This window comes from Aphis gossypii, chromosome 3 (genome assembly GCF_020184175.1).
Source record: "Aphis gossypii isolate Hap1 chromosome 3, ASM2018417v2, whole genome shotgun sequence".
Lineage (NCBI taxonomy): Eukaryota > Metazoa > Arthropoda > Insecta > Hemiptera > Aphididae > Aphis > Aphis gossypii.
This window is the reverse complement of record NC_065532.1, coordinates 39,615,564-39,635,133: the sequence shown is the minus strand read 5'-3', so window position 1 is coordinate 39,635,133 and position 19,570 is coordinate 39,615,564. Positions and strand designations below refer to the sequence as shown.

General features: G+C 29.0%; 1 protein-coding gene across 3 annotated transcripts in view; it reads left to right on the top strand.

The window, feature by feature from the left end:
- The window catches only part of LOC114132363 (A disintegrin and metalloproteinase with thrombospondin motifs 16), a 50,099-nt gene that overhangs the window by 20,116 nt on the left and 10,413 nt on the right, over positions 1–19,570 (top strand). For all 3 annotated transcript variants that reach the window (XM_050202839.1, XM_050202840.1, XM_050202841.1), the window contains exons 3-7: positions 3,255–3,318; positions 4,803–5,011; positions 10,777–10,863; positions 19,049–19,280; positions 19,380–19,497. In XM_050202839.1, the coding sequence (XP_050058796.1) occupies positions 3,255–3,318; positions 4,803–5,011; positions 10,777–10,863; positions 19,049–19,280; positions 19,380–19,497 (710 nt within the window). The remainder of the gene's footprint in view (positions 1–3,254; positions 3,319–4,802; positions 5,012–10,776; positions 10,864–19,048; positions 19,281–19,379; positions 19,498–19,570) is intronic.

The following is a 19,570-nucleotide window of genomic DNA, read 5'->3' as shown; positions in this document are numbered from 1 at the left end:
CCTGCAGCGGTCGTGACTCTCGAGTTCGCAATGCATTATATATTATTATATTGGTGAAAATGAGAAAAAACCAATTCGAATCTAATAACTATGTAATAATATATCACATTGTTATATTATATTGATCCTACATCAGTAGGCAACATTATTACGTTGCCAAACGCTCAAAATGTTCGCCCGCAAGTCTCGATCGGGACACGCGACGTGCGAACAATAATATTCGAAACGAAACAAAATTCCAACGGTGCGGTAAATCGTCATCGATCGTTTTGTCACGATTGACGACCTCCTCCCGTGGCACCGCCACCGCATTGACACCATCTCGGTCGATTGCTTTATTGTTTCAAGGATTGTATGCGCACGGCGCGTTATCGGCATTCAATAGTAATGATCGAAACGCGTTTACCATAATATAAAAATGATTTTCTATTTCGTTTCTCGTACACGTTACCGATATAATAGCCTGCAATAGGTCGACTGCGACAGTGTCTCAATCCTAAATCGATATGATAATCGATTTCGTCGTCTGTTTAATACCTAATAAATAATATTAATAATTATTATTATTATTGTTTAAAACCGATTCAATTCGATTTTAAGTAAAATATACGTAAGTTCACATCGATTGACTAACAAAAATCAGTCAATGTCAATTTCCATGTCACCAAAGTTCGCTTTCTCTCTCTCTCTCTCTCTCAGTGTGTAAAACGTTAAATGTATCCAATATAATGTTGATGTTATAATTAAGTAGTTTTTCACGTTTTCTATTTACTTGACGTATACCTAATGTTATATCAAATTTTAATCACAACTCGCAAGAACAATATAAATAGTAAATATGTATAACAATATAGTGTTTCAACCTTAAACTAGGTATGTTTGTTTTAATGCAATTCTACACGGAAGATGATTTATGATAATTGAAGGTCTTGTTTGGTTACAATTCACGATTATTATCTACAAAATTAAAATTCATAAAAGATTAAAAAAACAATCGACGTACCTATTGTGTTATTCCATAACGATAAGCTATGCTACTTAAAAAAGCGTACGCGCATAATATAGTATGTATTTTTATATCGTTGATCAATGTTTTTCCATACCTAATCGTTTACCTCTTCGATCAGAAGACGATGAAAGTTTTTAATAATAGTATACGCATTTCCATACATTTGCAGGTATTCTCGACTTATAATATTATATTTTTTTTTTAAATTCGTGGCGCCAACTTTCACCGAACGGTTAATGATCCGAAACGTCGTCGTATGTATATCATGACCACGTGGGCGAATTTGCGCTTTCTGCGGTGTCGTTGGTTCAATATTCGTTACCGAATGTAATAAAAGACACTGCACAAGAGACATTCCTCAAGGTAGACAAAAATCCTTGTGGTCGCGATATGAGCCGGGGTCCTGTGGTGTTATCAGCTCTTCAGCGGGTCATCGTACATAATACATTATAATAAATTCATTATAATTTCGTTGGTTTTTTTAAGTCCTTGGATTCCGTTTATGGTATATTTAGTACATACATCCTAACACACACGTAAACACACAATATTATGGACATGGACACGGGACGACGTCACCCGCAGCCGCCATCTAATGTAGTTCTCGACCTTCTATACGGGACGAGGTCGGTCTCTTGAGTTTTCGACCGTAATCCGTCTCTGGTGCAGCTGAACGAAATAATGTTTTTCTCATTGTCCTGGTTTTTTTGTGTTATCGTGATAACAAATAATAATAATATTATTATTCCGTGTGGTTTGTCGACCGTATAATGTGACGGCGGCAACCGATATCCACCCTAAACAATGGGCTGCCGTCGGGGCTAACGAACCTATATCTAGTCGCATACATATTATATACCACTATATACGTGTGTATGCATGGCGTCATGTGCTCGACCTATAGAAGACGTAATATATATTTTAATGACGCATTATTGTATACTCGCGCAGTCCGAACACTTGATGTCCGAACGATGGGAGGCGGACAACGGACTTGGTTAAGAGACTCATCGTGATATTATGTACATTATACGTACTACGTACACATACGCCGTACCGCTTCGCAGTCGGAAAACTGCCATAATGTGAGGGCACGTTGGTCATATAATTTGTTATATAGTACCCGGTTATCTTTATTATTATTATTATTATTATTATTGTTATTCAATACTAACAGATGATTAAATCTTGAAATACTTTTCGACATAATGTCCAGTTTTTGTTTTTTAAACGACCGACTGCAGTGTTAAGTCTATAGAATTTTTCTATTATCACTCAAAATGACAAAATTTCAAAAACAAGGTTTATCGATTTCCATACGGCAGTGAGTTTGTATGTTACGCATTTTTTCACAAATAAATCGCCTGCAATTCCTTTTTGCTACTCACGTTTTATAATAGTGTTGTCATTTTCTAAAGTAGCTATTGGGAACTTTTTTTCACAAGAATTAAAAAAACTCGTTAGTTGTGACTATATAGGTAAATTCTATATCACTGTAGATGGGGATTTCTACATTTCGAATCGGATGTATTAAATTACTGTATCTATGTATAATGATATTATCTTCACCATATGTTACACAATCACGGCTTTGCATCGCCCAGCTGAATGCCTTTTTACGCAACTCATAAAGGTATCTCGAGACAACTGTCTGTAGCGAGAAACATGGTTACCTATGTTCTAGTGTCGAATTGGTCGAAGACGAGAAAAATTAGACACTCAGCTGAAATATGTATATAATATCTATTATACACGTACACAGATCTATCATAGAATATAACCCAATATTTTCACCACCCATGTCATACATCGATCGAAACAACGGACCATAATATATGACTCTTTTACTAATAACTTATATCATTGTATATATTTATATATTTACGAATCACGAATATTACTAAATCGAACGTCATTCCGGTTAAAACGGTTATTATGAAAACAGGCGATAATATCAATATTATTCGTATAAATAAGGGTGTTTCATAAAGTGCACAATTTTTAAGATGAATGATTTTTGTTTAAAGGTTGTCATTGTTGTTAATCCTGTTTTAATTATTTTTGTCATCCATTATCACTCCGATTAGAAAGTAATTATACGTTTTTATTGAACTTAATTTTCATGGAGTGATTCATTAACCATATACGTAATTTATTGCATTTTCGAAAATTACGCACTGTATGAAATACGTACTCTGTATAAACTTATTCACTTGAATAATGAATATTTTGTTTTTGATTTCAGTTACACGAGCATATGGACGTGGACGGCCTGAGAACTTTGTTTCACGTGGAACATCATTCGGAAGGTATGAGACTATCTTATATAATATAAAATATTTATTTCATTTTATTATTTGACGTGGATCATGATTCATAACCTGCACTAGATAACACATTAACACTTATCTATAGTATTTAGCTTATACGAAATCGTCAGCACTTCCCGTATACAGTATACACACTATTTATATGGGTAGTACATATATTTCAGTTAGATATATTCCAACGGGATTATATACATTCAATGTACATTGTACACTGTCTAATGTTTCCGGAAACATTGAAGTAACTTGCTAACATTTTACTGTTCGTAAATATTTTGAATTAATAATACGCCGTTCACTAGTTTATATTAGTCGGAATACTAACGGAATATTACAGTACACTGAGTAACGAGCTAATATCGCGGGGTAAATCTTGATTCTGTGTATGTATCATACAGTGTCAATAGATTATACATTTATATCCACTATTTTAAGGTACGAATATTAATAAGATTTTTTTGATCGGTTACGATTGCTGATTATGTTATGATTTTCGCATTAATAACGAGTACGTTCATACTTCATAGTAACTATTTCCATTTTATAGGTTTATAGTTTTAAACCATCGTACACTATTCGTCTTGAAGAATACATTTTAGCAAACTGATATGGATCTATTATCTATTGCAAATCTATAACTTATCGGTAACAAGGAACACCATATGTTATATGGGGGATATATGGAGCTATATTAATCTATTCACATGATATATTATTATTTATTATACTATGTGAGATTGTTTCCTCTTATTACACATTTTATACACATTGCTTTTAACAGGAGTTTCTATTACACAAATATGTTATACTTATGTAGGTGTTTGCGTAGGTTCCAACTTTATACTAATAATGCTACCTGCCTCGTTAACACCGGTCAACGTTCTGCCTGAATCCAATGTCACCACTGTATGTGGTATATTTACATACACCTTTGATACGTATATAACTTATTTGATATTTTTCTACAATTTTATTTACACGTTAAATTTTTAAATACTTGATATAAATCGATTAACTAAAAAAAAAAATGGATTAAATTTATTAATATTTAACTATTTATAGTATTGTTAACAAGTACTATGCAATTGGCCATAATATAGGTATACAATCCATATATCATACAACCATTAAATAAGAATATAATAGACTATATAGAGGCTCGTTTCACCATCAGACACACAAAATCATGTATATTAGTATATTAATAATAAATGATCAACGATCGGGGGAAAAAAATGTAATTTATATTTTATTATAAATTTTTATGATTACTACAACAAAAGTTTAAAATTTAATCTAATGCAAATCTTATCTTATAGGCCTTAAATATGAGTATATGACACGTCACGAGTATAATATGATGCGTAATGAATAAACTGTATAATAATAATAAAAATAATAATAATAGTAATAAGTAATAACTATAATAGACTTGTATGTGTTAATATTCAGTACTTTGTTCACAGTACCCGTTTACGAGGTAATAAGCCTGCACTCGGTCGTCAAACGGGATGCGGATGGCGCACACAAAGTTCGACTGAAGGCCTTCGGAGAACACCACGACTTGCAACTGGAGCCTTCCGATCGTCTTTTCAAAGGCGACAATTTGCGTGCCTGGACGGCACATCACAACTCCACCACGGACACAGTACACTACACCGAACTACCAAACGACGTAAGTCCTAATCAATATCTTAATATTAATTCATTTTATACACATTACCTATCTATATTTTCATTTGTATATCGAATACCTGCTGATAGTATTTAACTGTAGAAAACTGCAGTAGGTAAGTATAGACTACGAGATTATGCGTCCTATACATTTTTAATACAACTCCATCATAAAAGGAAAAATTCTTCTTTGTAATACTGATAAAATTAAAAATTTGATAATTTTTCATCTATTAATAAAAATAATGTTCTTTGTTTCGTTTAAATATTTTTGCCTAAAAAAACTTTTAAAAATAATTATACTTAATACATCAATATTATTATACTTATCAGGACCTTTACATAAAATAACGTTCTAGAAACAAACAATATCACAATATATTATATTGACAAATAGTTTTGTTTAACTTTTTAACTTTCGACCACATCAATAATTTTGTATTAAATCGATTGTAATATAATGTAGTGACTATATAGAGAGTATAATGTAGTTGTTTAGTATATAAAATATACATTATCACTAATAAATGATTAAAATCCTATAGATTGCTTACCGGTCAGAAGTAATAATTATACTCAACTATAATATTATGTTCAAATAATAATACAATGAGCATTTCTGTATATGAGTTATGTACTTACGTAAATTTTGAGAGAAAATTTATTTCCTTCCTTTATAATCGACGATTCGTATTCCAATAATCATTATTAATGCATCATGACGTCTTTTAATATTTTATTGTATTATTACTATTACGATTTGACGTATAAAAACGTAATAATATCTACGTATGAGGAGGCATTATACCTACGTCATCATCATAATTTTACGGGTTATACCGGTTGTGAATCTTATTTATTTGGGTACTTTTATATTAAAAAATAATTTTGAAAATCAAAACCTAATTTCAATTTACTTAAATTTAATTTTAATCACGACATTATGGATTATTATTATTTATTATACATAGATGGCTTGGCCAAATTCAAAGAAATTTTCGTTTTAAAAATATTGGCAGGATGTTGAAAATTTATTTTGGGTCTCTTAATTTTTCCTATTGCCCTGCTATTAGAATTATAATGAACAACGATGATTGTTTGTACGTGTGTGTATGTATATATGTATATAGGTATAAGGTACCTATACGTAAATAATATGTTGTGTTTGTATGTATATAAATTATAATAATTTTATATTTGGTTTAATAATAGATATTATATGTATCATTTTTTATCTCAACGACTTAAATGAGTACCTATTGTAAACATTTAAATTTATTAAATTAAATTTCGATTTAAATTTTTTTATTATTACCTATACATATGCGTTGCAATTTACAATAATAAATGTATTAGAACGAATAGTTTTCTTTGAAGTTCCAACCGGTTTCCAACATTTTGCCCGTAAACGATAACGCTTATCGTCTAACTTTCCTGTTTTTACCCTATCTAAAACCAAGCGTAGGTGACGGTTATATACTATTGTATATGTTCGTGTGTGTTATTTGTATACACAATTCATGTTTGTTTATGTGTGGTGTTATCTGCGTATTGTGATGTCACTCGTCGAGGTTACTATTCAATACTATTAAATAATAATGGAAACGTTAGATAATGAATTAAGACACATATACATACATGGCTACATACTATAATATACTATATGAATAAAACATTGAAAATATCTATACTCTGTACCTAACCGTTACAGCCGTTCACAATTTTATTTTGAATTAAAATAAAATTACACAGATGACAGTATATTATTATGTTGAACTCATTAAGCATTGTCTTGATCAAATTCTGTGTGTGTGTGCGTGTCTCTTTTTTTATGAATACAAACATACCTATCTAATATTGTAATTATTTGATATTTCTATTTAAATAACTTTATATTTGTATACAATAATTTGCGTGTATAAGAGATTTTTATACAAAATTATAAAAGTATTATAATGCTTTAGAATATGTAGCAGTGCGTAGGTAGTATTTAAAATTGTATAAAAAAAATTTAGTTTTTACTGAAGTAAGTACCTATTTAAGTAGGACGTAGGTAGATACATAAAATACATTTTTTTATTTTATAACAATGTAATACGCAATCTTCGTGTAGCAGAAAAACAAACTATTAATCCAGCGGTAAGAGTATACGCATTTACTTGTGTATAATAAGTCATTTTACCGTTTAGTTGAAATAAAAAAAAAAAACCATAATGATACGATTTTAATAAATCAATTGTACTCTTCCCCTCCGACGCCCGGGACGCAACGTTTTTGGCTGTGTTTCAAATATTCAAGTTTCGCATTATAACGATGACAAGTATTACCTGCATATAAGTGTACTCGTCAATTAAGTAGTTTTTGCATTGGTTATTGGATATTTTTTCTTCATCAGCTGCAGACCAGATTGACGAGTATTATGAAACGATACAAATGGTTCATTGCTACTATTATAAATGGAATATTTTATATTATATTATTATCATAGGGATGATAACAATACTTATTAGTATAAGCAAACTTTCGATCGAACTATATAACATATTAGGTGCATACTATAATATACATGATACCTATAACTCAAAATAAGTAGGTATGCATTAAAATTTGAAAACCATTTAGGATTTTTCTAACCATGAATTTCTATGTTCCTAAGTCTTTAATAATTGTATTTCGGAAATTTTTATTCATTTTAAGGGAATCAATGAAGAGTTTTACTGTATACAATTTCAATAAACATTAGTAATTTTCGTGAAGATTTTTCTTTAATTAAGACACCTGCAGTAAGTTAAATTTTTTCAGAGAACTTTGAATTATACCTGTCTTGTATCTATATTGGATTTTGAATCAATTATTAATTATTGAAAATTTTAAACATAAGTACACCAATCAAAGTGTTGATAAGTATAGAATTGACTAGCATAGGACTATATATTACCAGTAAGAAGTCGATGCACAATACAGCTATGATAACGTCTCCACTTCAATACTTTTAATATTTATTAATATAAATAAATTTAAGCTATAAACAATAAACTTATTTGATATTTGTGCATTAAAGTATTATCTCCTAAAGTAATTACTGAAAAATCTGAAATAATAACGTAATTAAATCCTAATCGCAGATAAAATAAGGTTTTTTAATAAAAAAAATCCTTTTATACAAATAATAGATAATAATTACTATATATCTATATAATTATAATATTATATTCTTTAAAATAAGCAGTAAGCATATTGATTATTAATCCTTAGTATCGACATCATGGTACACACGTAGTTAAAACTATAAAACCTATAAGATAACACGGGAACTTCCTTATATTTCGACAGTCAATTATAGTCTTCCTTCTCTGACTCTCGATACAAAAAAAAAAAAAAAAAAAGTCAATTATAGTCTGCTACAAAAATGATTTCCCCATTAAAGTATATGTCGTCCAAGGTTCATTTTAGTGCTTACAAATACAATATATAGCTTTAAATTATAATATTATATATTTATATGTATTTATATAAATATATATGTAAAAGTGCAAACATTATGTCAGCGAAATTGTTTTTTTTTTTAAATACTTGATCTATACACTAATACACTATACACACATTATGATTCATCTATTCAAATTGTACAATAATATATAAATAACAATAACCAATATGAATATTCAAATAAAAACTATTATTGTGTTCATACACACATATATATATTATATATATAGTATATACTTACAGCGTATGAGCACGCGTTACGTAAAAATAAACACCCACGCATCATAACTTTATAATTCGCGATAAGGTGTGTGGTATTGGTATAATTTTTTTAACGGCCAATACGCATTTTAAATGTACACGATATTTACAGCTATATATTAAATTATATATTTATACACGTGATTTCTTCATGAAATGTAATAATTACGAACAAAACTAACACACTCTTTCCACGTGCGTGTGTGATACATAATAATACTATAATATTGCTGTCGTTAACAAATTTATAATATAATATATACGTAAATACGTATCCTGCACAAAGAGCTCACATATACATAATAATATAATAGAAACGTACGAAATACGATGTACCTACATATATATAAAACATAATTATTATGTAACTGCCCGGGGCCGAAAACTACTCGAGTTGTTTTCATTTATATATATTTATTAGGTACTCACATCAAATACCTATTAAATCATTATATGATTGGTCAGAAAACGAATTAGAGAGAAAGAACTCGCTTAAAACGACTGCACGTCGTAATGTTTATTTATAATTCATATATATATATACATATGTTTCGCATGTGTTACCTTTTGTCATGTAATAATATATATATTAACAATTAACCGATATTTAATAGAATAAAAGAGTCGAATATTTAGAGGAAGCGAGCTGAAATACATTTAAAGATTAAACTTATAAAGGTTTGTAAAATACGCAAATAATCCGCACATAATTCATAAATACTATATTATGTAGATAATAGACACGATGATCCAAATGACCTATAAATATTTTAAACAATATTATGCATTATAATTTGTAATTCCTGTTAAATGATGAACACATTTTTTACATTACATAATTCAGTGTGCCCATGTGGCGTGAAATGGATTGAATCGTATAAATCAACGAAACTTGCATCGAGAAATTGTATTTGCAAATAAAAAAAACACTTCGCCACGGTCAATTATTATTATATATTATTCTGTTGATACACGAGTGTACTACAGCGTGTACATTTTATTATACCACAATTCAATATTGTATTAACAAAATTAGATTCATATTAATTGTACCTATAGCTGGTTAACACTTCCTATGCATTACAACTAAGGTACGAGGTAACATAATTACTTGAACTTTATTAACCTTTATTGTTAGGGAAGCTTATGATGACGTAGTTGACACATACCTTGCACCACTCCCTGTATATATTTATAGATTTTCAAATAACACTATCAGACGAACAAATTAAATGATTCTTATTCTTGAAATTTATTTTTTTTCATTATCTATTAAAATTAAATACGTATTTCTAAATTCGAAAAACGATCTTTTAGACAACTATTAACACACCTCAATAATACAAGTTTAAAATTATAGTAAAATTGATATTGAAATAGTTTCTATAACTAGTGTAATTGCAAATTATTATGTACCAATAGAGATTGGTATTTGTAACTTAATTTTTTCAAATCATAAAGTATTTCAAAATAAATTATAAATATAATACTAAGAATTTGTTATATACATCAATAAGAAAAAAAATATTTTCATCAAATTCAAAAATAAAATGTAATATTTTTAATGGATATTAATACATAATATAATATTATTTTGTTATTTTAAGGTTCTATATAATAATTCATAAAATGAGCAATATTTTCATAATATATTTGTTAAGAGGGATGATGGTTTGTTTTCATATGGTCTTCTTATGGTAGTATTAGACTCATTGTTATAAATAGGTACCTTATACATATTATACATTTTACTTGTTTTGACTTACAACTCACCTATATGGCTATATTATATTATACCTAACCACAATACAATATTATCATCGCAGATAGTTGTGAAGAAGAGAGAACCAAATACATTACGTATCTATCTATTCAAGATAATATTTTAATTCTTTTATATTGTTACGTTGTTGGATATTCTATGTACCTCCTACTATATATACGAGTATTACTTTATTATATTCCTATAATATATCAGCATTTTTTTAATGAGTTGATTTCGTTTGTTTTTTGCAGGAGCACATCGGCGTGCCGTATCAAGATGTCGATAAACGAGCAGCGGTTGTCTTACACAACGACCACGAGGACGGAACGATTCTTATGGTAAGTCAGTCGCGTCTTGTTGCGTGACAAGGTCGGGTCAAAATACCATAATATAATACAACAACATTATTATAATAGGAGATAATGTATATATAATAAAATGTCAGGCCACGAGACGGATCGTTGTCGTTTTTATAATCAAAGTAAATCCGAGAGTCGCTAGAGTTACGTTTACATACACAATGGTCAGTGCGTCTTCATTTAATGTACGACTACACGAGAATCATGTATGATTAGGCTTAGAAAAATAATGTGTAAATAATGCGAGTTTTAAAATATATTGTATAATATATTAATACGTATACATGTATTATACATAAATAGGTATACGTATAATTAATATATTATATATGCGCAACGAAGCGACGAAATAAGGTCGTTTGAACATATATATACGGGTTTTTTTTTTTAACTCAGTGTTCTTCTTTGATTAATGAATTGGCACGAAGACCGAGCATAGTCGTTATTGGGTCATTGAACAATATATATAATTGAAAAAAATAATTATTATTATTACGAATATTATTCTTCGGGAGAAGTTGCGCAACCCAATTTCGATTATTTTATAACAATAAAAATATATATGAGTGGAACGACGAGACATCAGACAATAATACACTTATAATATGATGGTATCATATTATATACACATCATCGTATACTTCATAGATGGTCAGACTTGTGAAATCGCCACCGGGAATCATGATTCGGACTTGCGATGGATCCCACGACAGCGACGCGATCATCGCGTCTCATTGTTGTAAATCGCCCGCTAATATTGAACACTTCGGGCGCGACAGTAGGTAGATATAATATAATAATAATATTACAGATTGTACGCATCGTACGGTGGATTGGAGTGATTGGACACGGAATTCGTTCCGGTTACGCGTGGTGTCTGACCCCTAAACGAGGTTACACAATATTTTATAAATTATAATACCGTAGTCGTGAATTAATAGTTAATACAATCCGCAATTGCGGATCTGACTGCAGACAGATGTAAATCGACAAAAACATAATTAATATATAATATACTTACAATAGATACCAGCTTAGACAAATCTCACAGATTTGCATACAGTATATCTTATATTCATCATTATATTATATATGTTATATAATGCTATACTTATATCGTATACGTGTTTGTATATAAGCAAATACAACATACAATATCGGTGTCGTTCAAGAACATTCGTCGAAAAATTTGCAATTTGTATGTATATAATAATGCGCCAGCTCAAGGTTTGAACAAAAAACAATAATATTCAGATGCGGAGTCAACTTACTATTCTGCCTCCCATCCTATGCGAACCTACATATATAGTATATACCTATATAATTTGACACGAGGTTACCTAAATCTATTGCATTGCATATATTCTATTATGTTAGATATATAGTGTTATTATATTATATAGCAAAATATACTTACTCTTGTATATATTATACGCACATGCGTTCGAATGGTGTTATTCGGTTTTCTTAGAAATTTGATAAGTTGAGCATATATTATATCGATCATCTCCAATGTGTATAGATATGTATACTTATAATTATATTTAATAATAGGTATAAATATTATAACATGATCGACCATTTTATTCATCAATCTCAGTATGAAAGTTTATAGAAACTAAAATGAAAACAAAAACCTATTCCGTCGTGTAAGCACGATGATATTCAAATAGTATTGTACCTATATCATATTTATTATATTTATATAATAGTTATATGCATGCAAAAAATCGTTTGAAATTCAAACCTTTTATTGTCTTATTACGACCAGACGGCTATGAGTATCTATATTGTACATACCTAAATTACAGTAATATAAGGCCAAATAACAATAAAATATAATAAGACTGCTAAAATATAATGATGTACCTACCTATAATATATTTCGGCGACAAATAACATTAATAATACGAGCAAGAGACTTTAACGCACACATTGGAGTAATAGTACTGAAGACCGTCTTGGATCTAATTTATACCAACTGTCCAACTACGTACAAGACAATAGAGAAATTAATCAAAAAAAGCTAAAGCGAATATGGACATGTGCGTTTTCTAAGACGACGGGATGTCGTTTTCTATAAAAGTAAAATTTGAACTTTTATTCTCTAATCTTTAATGAATATCTATTTAATAATAGTGGCTTATTATAGTATAAACTATAGGTATAGAATGTATATAGGTATATAATGTTGTTGAAATGTTTAAAGTGGAGAAATACAGTTCACGTAACAATAAATATCACTGTAAAGAAGTCAAAATCGTTTAATGATATTCGCTATTCTTCCGTGCACTAAAATTACTGTAAAGTGAGTAAATATATTATTATAATACCTTCATAGATTTTTTTCTAAGTAAAATTTACTATACAGAGTGTTGAATAAGTTTGAAAACGATCATTAGATTAATAGAGACTATGGATGATAATGTGATATAATTAATATCTTATTAATAATAAGTTTATTAAATTATAAATATACAGCAGTACTATAACTTATATCTTTTATTGTTTCGTGTATATATAGGTATTAAAATATGCACTATAAAATATAGTCCTTAAAAAGGATCATTCGATTTAAAACAAAAAGACACATCATGTTAAAATAATTTCACCCTGCTTTGGTCCATATATTTTTTATAGACTTAAACTATAGGTATAGATAAATTTTATATATTTTTAAATTTTACCTTTATACCTATTTAGTATACAATTTGTAGATAATTAAATTTATTGTTTCAGTTATAATATGCATTGCATAGTCATGTTTTGAATTGATTTTTTATTATAATTTTTGCAAAAAATCTTAGCTATATCATAGAGACCAATCATGATTTTTTTAAACATTAAATATAATCTAAGTGGTTTTCGTTTTCACAAACGCATCTACTAATAATAAATAAGCTATATTAATACTTGTCCAGTAAAAATGTTTACCTTGAAACCTCTACCAGATAACATTTAAAAAAAATTAATTTTAATTTTTTAATTTTGTTTTATATTCCCACGGAAATTTAACAAAACTACCTACTCTCACTTTTCTTGTGAAAACCATCATTGCAATAAAAACAAATTATCATTGTAACGATTTGTTACAATAATTTCGTCTGAAATAAAAAATTTGAGTAATATTTATTAATGGGTATACTTGCATGCTATTCTTTGCGGTTGGTATATAAATAATATTATTCTCAACTATGTACCATAATGTCAAAAACAATAATGAATAATGATTATAATAAAATACACTGTAAGTGTTATATTGTCAATGATAGTAAATCAACTTATTAATACTAGTGCATAAAAAATATTATAATTAATTTTAATTAAAGAACATAATAAATATTCTGATTTTATAACCAGTTCTGGGTGCGAGTATTAGGCAATAATATATTTAAATATCTTGTAATTTTCATCAGATAACAATTTGTTTACAAAACATAAACGTTTGAATTTGTTAACACCTGTAGCGAACAAATGTATAGGTTGTATAGGATTAAATAAACTACGCCGAGACGTATCAAAAAAATTAGTAAAAATTAATGAAACCCGAGTATCCATGCGACACACTTATAGAACGGTGATATATTTTTTCATGTTGTTCTTTGTCCTTACGTCCAAAATGTATTTGTTTATTTATCATTCAACTCAATTCATTCAAGTACTACGTATGTAAACGACAACGCTATATATGTACAATATAACTGAGGACCTAACAAATATGATCGCGACGTGTTCCAAGCAAAATAATGCAAACGATGCACAAAGTTTTATAACTGTAAAATATTTAGAGTGTTTTTTTCGTACAACAACAAATAAATTATGAAATTCCTATACGTTAAGAGATATTCGAGCAATAAAAAAAAACCCAAATATAATTTGTTATAATTTACATACTATTATTGTTAGAAAAAATATTTTGGAAACTTTGAAAAATCTCCACCTCTTTAATGTCTTAATATGATAAAATAGATAAAATAAGAGCATTCGCATAGCAAGTGATTTCCTAAATTATTCATTATTGATGGTCTAGGACTACTGATATATACAATGTATTTATACCATTCATAGTATTAGAAACAATTTGTTATTTAAATCAAAATAATTTCATACAAAATCATTAAAAGAAAGGCTAATTAAACTTTATAGATACCTATAAAAATATAATACTCAGTACCTACTTAAGCTATTACACTATTAAAAAAAAACTCGTAGTACAAATTCAGAATTAGAAATATATTATATACATTATACAATATACATATAATACATGTCGATGTAAATATTGTATAATATTCATATATTTTGGGGCGTAAAATGTATAAAATATAATAGGTATCGTCCTGGATTATGATGTATGCGAAAATTCTCCTCAGTGATGAGTAAACAGTATATACGATATTATAACATCTCATTTATTTTCTATTATCAAACCCAAACGTCATATATTATACAATGTAATACTCGCTTTTGAAAGGTGTTTTAGTATTCGCTATTTCAAGACAGTTAGCTGCAGACAGCGTATTATCCACGAGCATTTATTATACGATACTGCGATGTAATAATACATTTTATAGTAGGTATCTCTTAATTATAAATAAATAATATAATAAAGCCATACATAATAACGATATTGTATTCCATATATAGCTACGAGCTTATTAAAAGACCTATTCACGGGTTTCTGTCACTTAAGTATAATATATATTATAAATATTTGACTATAATAATTTTATATATCTACACTAAACTGTGGTAATTTCGTTATCTCATATTATAAAACTGTAGTGACTAGTAAATTAAATACATGCTATATAGTATATTATAACGATAGCCAATAGACGATTATTATTTACCTATATATTTAAAGCTAGTTATTTTATGATTCATTATTTTGTGTTTCCAAAAAAAAAATATTTTTATATTATTATTAATTCTACTCTTTACACCACGTATAAGATACGATTTTTAGTATAAAATATAGCTCATATAAACCCATATGAATTTCTATACCTAAATTAAAACACCTGAAAAAAGTTATGACTTATGATGCACTACTCTGCTTATCTGAATGCTTTAAATTACTTATACATAAAAACCCACTTATTCAAAATTCTTTCATAGATAAACATTCCATAAAAAATATTCAACTTTAAAGTAAAAATTAACATTTAAAAAATGAAAAAAGTACCATCATAAAAATAACACAAGAATTATATTATTTGTAAGTATCTATTGTACTTATAGTTCTATATTAATATTTTAAATTAGGTACATAAAAAAATTGTTTCTAAAAATTAAGTTATTGACTATAGAAAGTTTGCAGTGCAATAAATAATTGTATAAAAATACTATACATATGAAGTTGTATATTATTATATAGGTATATTTAGCTTTGTAAATCTGCAATCTATATATTTTTACTTTATTTTCAAAGTCTAATAATGAATCGATAAAATTATGTTTCTATCTGGATCGTTGCACATTTTCCAAAATATAAAGAAAAAAAATTTCACAAATAATGTTAGCTAATATTAACCGTAACATACAATATTATCCAAATTATACCAGCTACAAATATAATATAATATCATAAATTATACACCTACGATATACGTATAATTATTTCGAGAGAGTGAATTTTTCGCCACGATTTTTTGCTGTTCTACAAGATTGTCCCCCTATATGCGTAGGTATAGATGCTTAAATATAGGAAACATTAACAAAAACAACGGTTCGTCCAAGTTTTAATCGCATCAACGTAATAACGATAATAATATACATATTAAGTTGGTAAATTATTAGTGCGTTTAATGCATATTATAAATGTACCTACTACGTGTCCACCGGGTGCATATCATTATACCATACCATAGATATAGATACCAGGTACGTAAGCAAACGCAAGACCATGCGGTTTTACTTACGTGCTTTTTTTTGTTTCTATTCCTTTTTCATTTTTTAGTTTTTTGGCTCTGATTCAAAAATCCATTTTTGTTTCAACATTTGAATTAACGTTTATCGTCCGTGTTTGTTTTACCTAACCATCATACACATGTAAATTGTTTATTTCACGTTTCTTCCATTACTCAAACAGCATATATTATATAAAGATGTACCTATACCTCCTACCTTTCTCTGCCGATCACCTAACCCGATTTTATTAACTTTTTTTTGTTTTTGTTACTCTTAACACTCAGCCGCCGTTTTTACCGCTTACCACATGAATTATATTATATTGCCGTTATTATTTTACGACGCGCTTGCAATGTAAATATTATTGACCAGACGCCATTGAATAAAATTACATTATGACCGTATTGAGAGGTAGATACCAACAAAACGTTTACGCGGTGTATATAATAATTAATAGCGTGTTTATTTTTGTTGTTTAGTTATGCATTTTTGTTTTTTGTTTATCTTATGAACTGTGGAATAATGCTTCGGGACGTGTCTACTCTGTATCGAAACCTAAATCATAGTATTATTATTATTATTAGGTATTATTATTTACTATACCTTGTGGCGTTGACATTGTCCAATACCTAATAGAGACAACAATAATCTATACATACACACCACGTTATATTGTATTCAATGGAATTTTTATTCTGAAAAGAAATCATTTTTTTTTCACGAAATCTGCCTATTGTTATTTAATTGCATTACAATATACCAGGCTTTATAAGACACGCGTAGTTATTATCAACGTAATATTTTACTCTCGCGTACTTGAAATGCGATTCGGCGCTTAGTAGTTAGGATACTATTATACTAATACATAGTTATTTACTTAGAACATTATTTCGTATAAGCTATAGAGTTTATAATAACGTAATAAAATCGAATGGTCGTTTTGAATGTATATAATATATATATAATTTTTAATGAGCTTCGAATATGTATTATAATATAGTTTGCCAAAACAACTATCTAGGAAAGTGGAAATGCCATTAATATGGAATATCAATGTGTTTTAATTTGCTATAAAATCGTCTGAACATGTACTTATAACAGTAAAACATTTTACAGTCTTTAAATCGAGTTTAAATAATAAGCATGTATCTATATTATGTTATTGATTTTAAATTCGGTAATATTAATTAACTATTAAATCGTTTACATTTTAATTTACTAACACGATATGCGCATGAGATTTGAATCATTATTTAACCTATGAAATTATACTTGTCGATTGCGATATTCATAGTTGAAATGTGCAACGTAAGACAGAATAATATAATATTATGCTCAACAATTACCCGTTCCCTACAAAATCTTGGGTATACATTTGCAACATCAAAAACACCTGTTTTTAAAAAATTAAGATATATACATATACATATATATAACAAATTAATCAAAATTCAAATCATATTATAGAATTGGTACTTTTAACGGGCAACGAAGTGCACGGGGTCAACTATATATATATATATAAATACAATATGTGTACACTGTACAGTATATAATATTATCGTATTCGTCGACAGTATACAACATTATAACAATGATAATGTTTGTAGTGTTCGTACATAAAAAAATCTATCGAACAGCAACCCAGTACACGCGTACTAAGTAGTTAGGTATATAGATACCTATAGTTTTATAACTATAGATTTAGGTACATTCACTACAGCTTGCTGTAGTCGTTTACCGCGTCGTCGGTAAGATGTCAGTGCTAATGCTATTATGCACTAAAATTTAGTGCTAATTTAGTGACTAAATTATTTTTATAAAGATTTGGGACACAAAGCAGCTTTCTCGGAATATACAGTAAAACGGCGGACGAGAAATAAATCGCCCAATACATGCAGTTTCCAGTTTACACCATAAATCAATAATATTATCGTACATACGTGAATCTAAATAACATAATATTATATATATTGTATACGTCATGTATATTACGGTTTGTCGCGTGAAAAAAAATTAAATTATAGTCTATTTGTCTGCACAGCAACCGGTTTTCACGGGCATGATTGTCTCCACGTCCTAATCGTTCCGATATATATACCGATGAAACTTGCGTGTCGTATTATTATACCGCCGTACATAAATAATGAAGTGCGGACTGCGCTGACCCGATTCAATCGGTCGAGTAGATTACTTTTTTAAGAACGTAATCAGCATTTTTATATAAATTTCACGTCCGATTCGGTTTTAGGAAGGTACCATTGGCGATCATCTCGTGGTGAAGCCCGTGCCGGCTGTGTACAGGAAACACGTACAGTCTGCCACTCCGGACGACGAGATGTTCTTGGATCAAGAGCTCCGAGACAGCGAAAACGAAGTGTCCGACCAAGGTTTCCCGTTAAAGTCGCAAAAGTTCGTGGCCCATCACAAGCACGTAGTATACAGGAGGAATCCCGAAACCGACCGGACAACGGGAGATTACGGTAAGACACGACGCCAGCCCCCCGGCGCTGTGTAAAAAATTATTATTTATTTCATAATCGTGTTATTTATGTGACTCGAAATCGTTTCGTTTTCTGTAGCGCTAATGGAACCAGACGCGTTGCCGAGAAGCAGGCGGAAAAGATCGATCACTAAGCGGGAAGCGCCGTACGCCATTTACCCGGAAATAATGGTCATCGTTGACTACGACGGTTACAGGTAAGCGCCGCCGTAATTCAGATTTAACAGATCGCACGATGGTAATAATAAATTGTTAACAATTTAACGCATA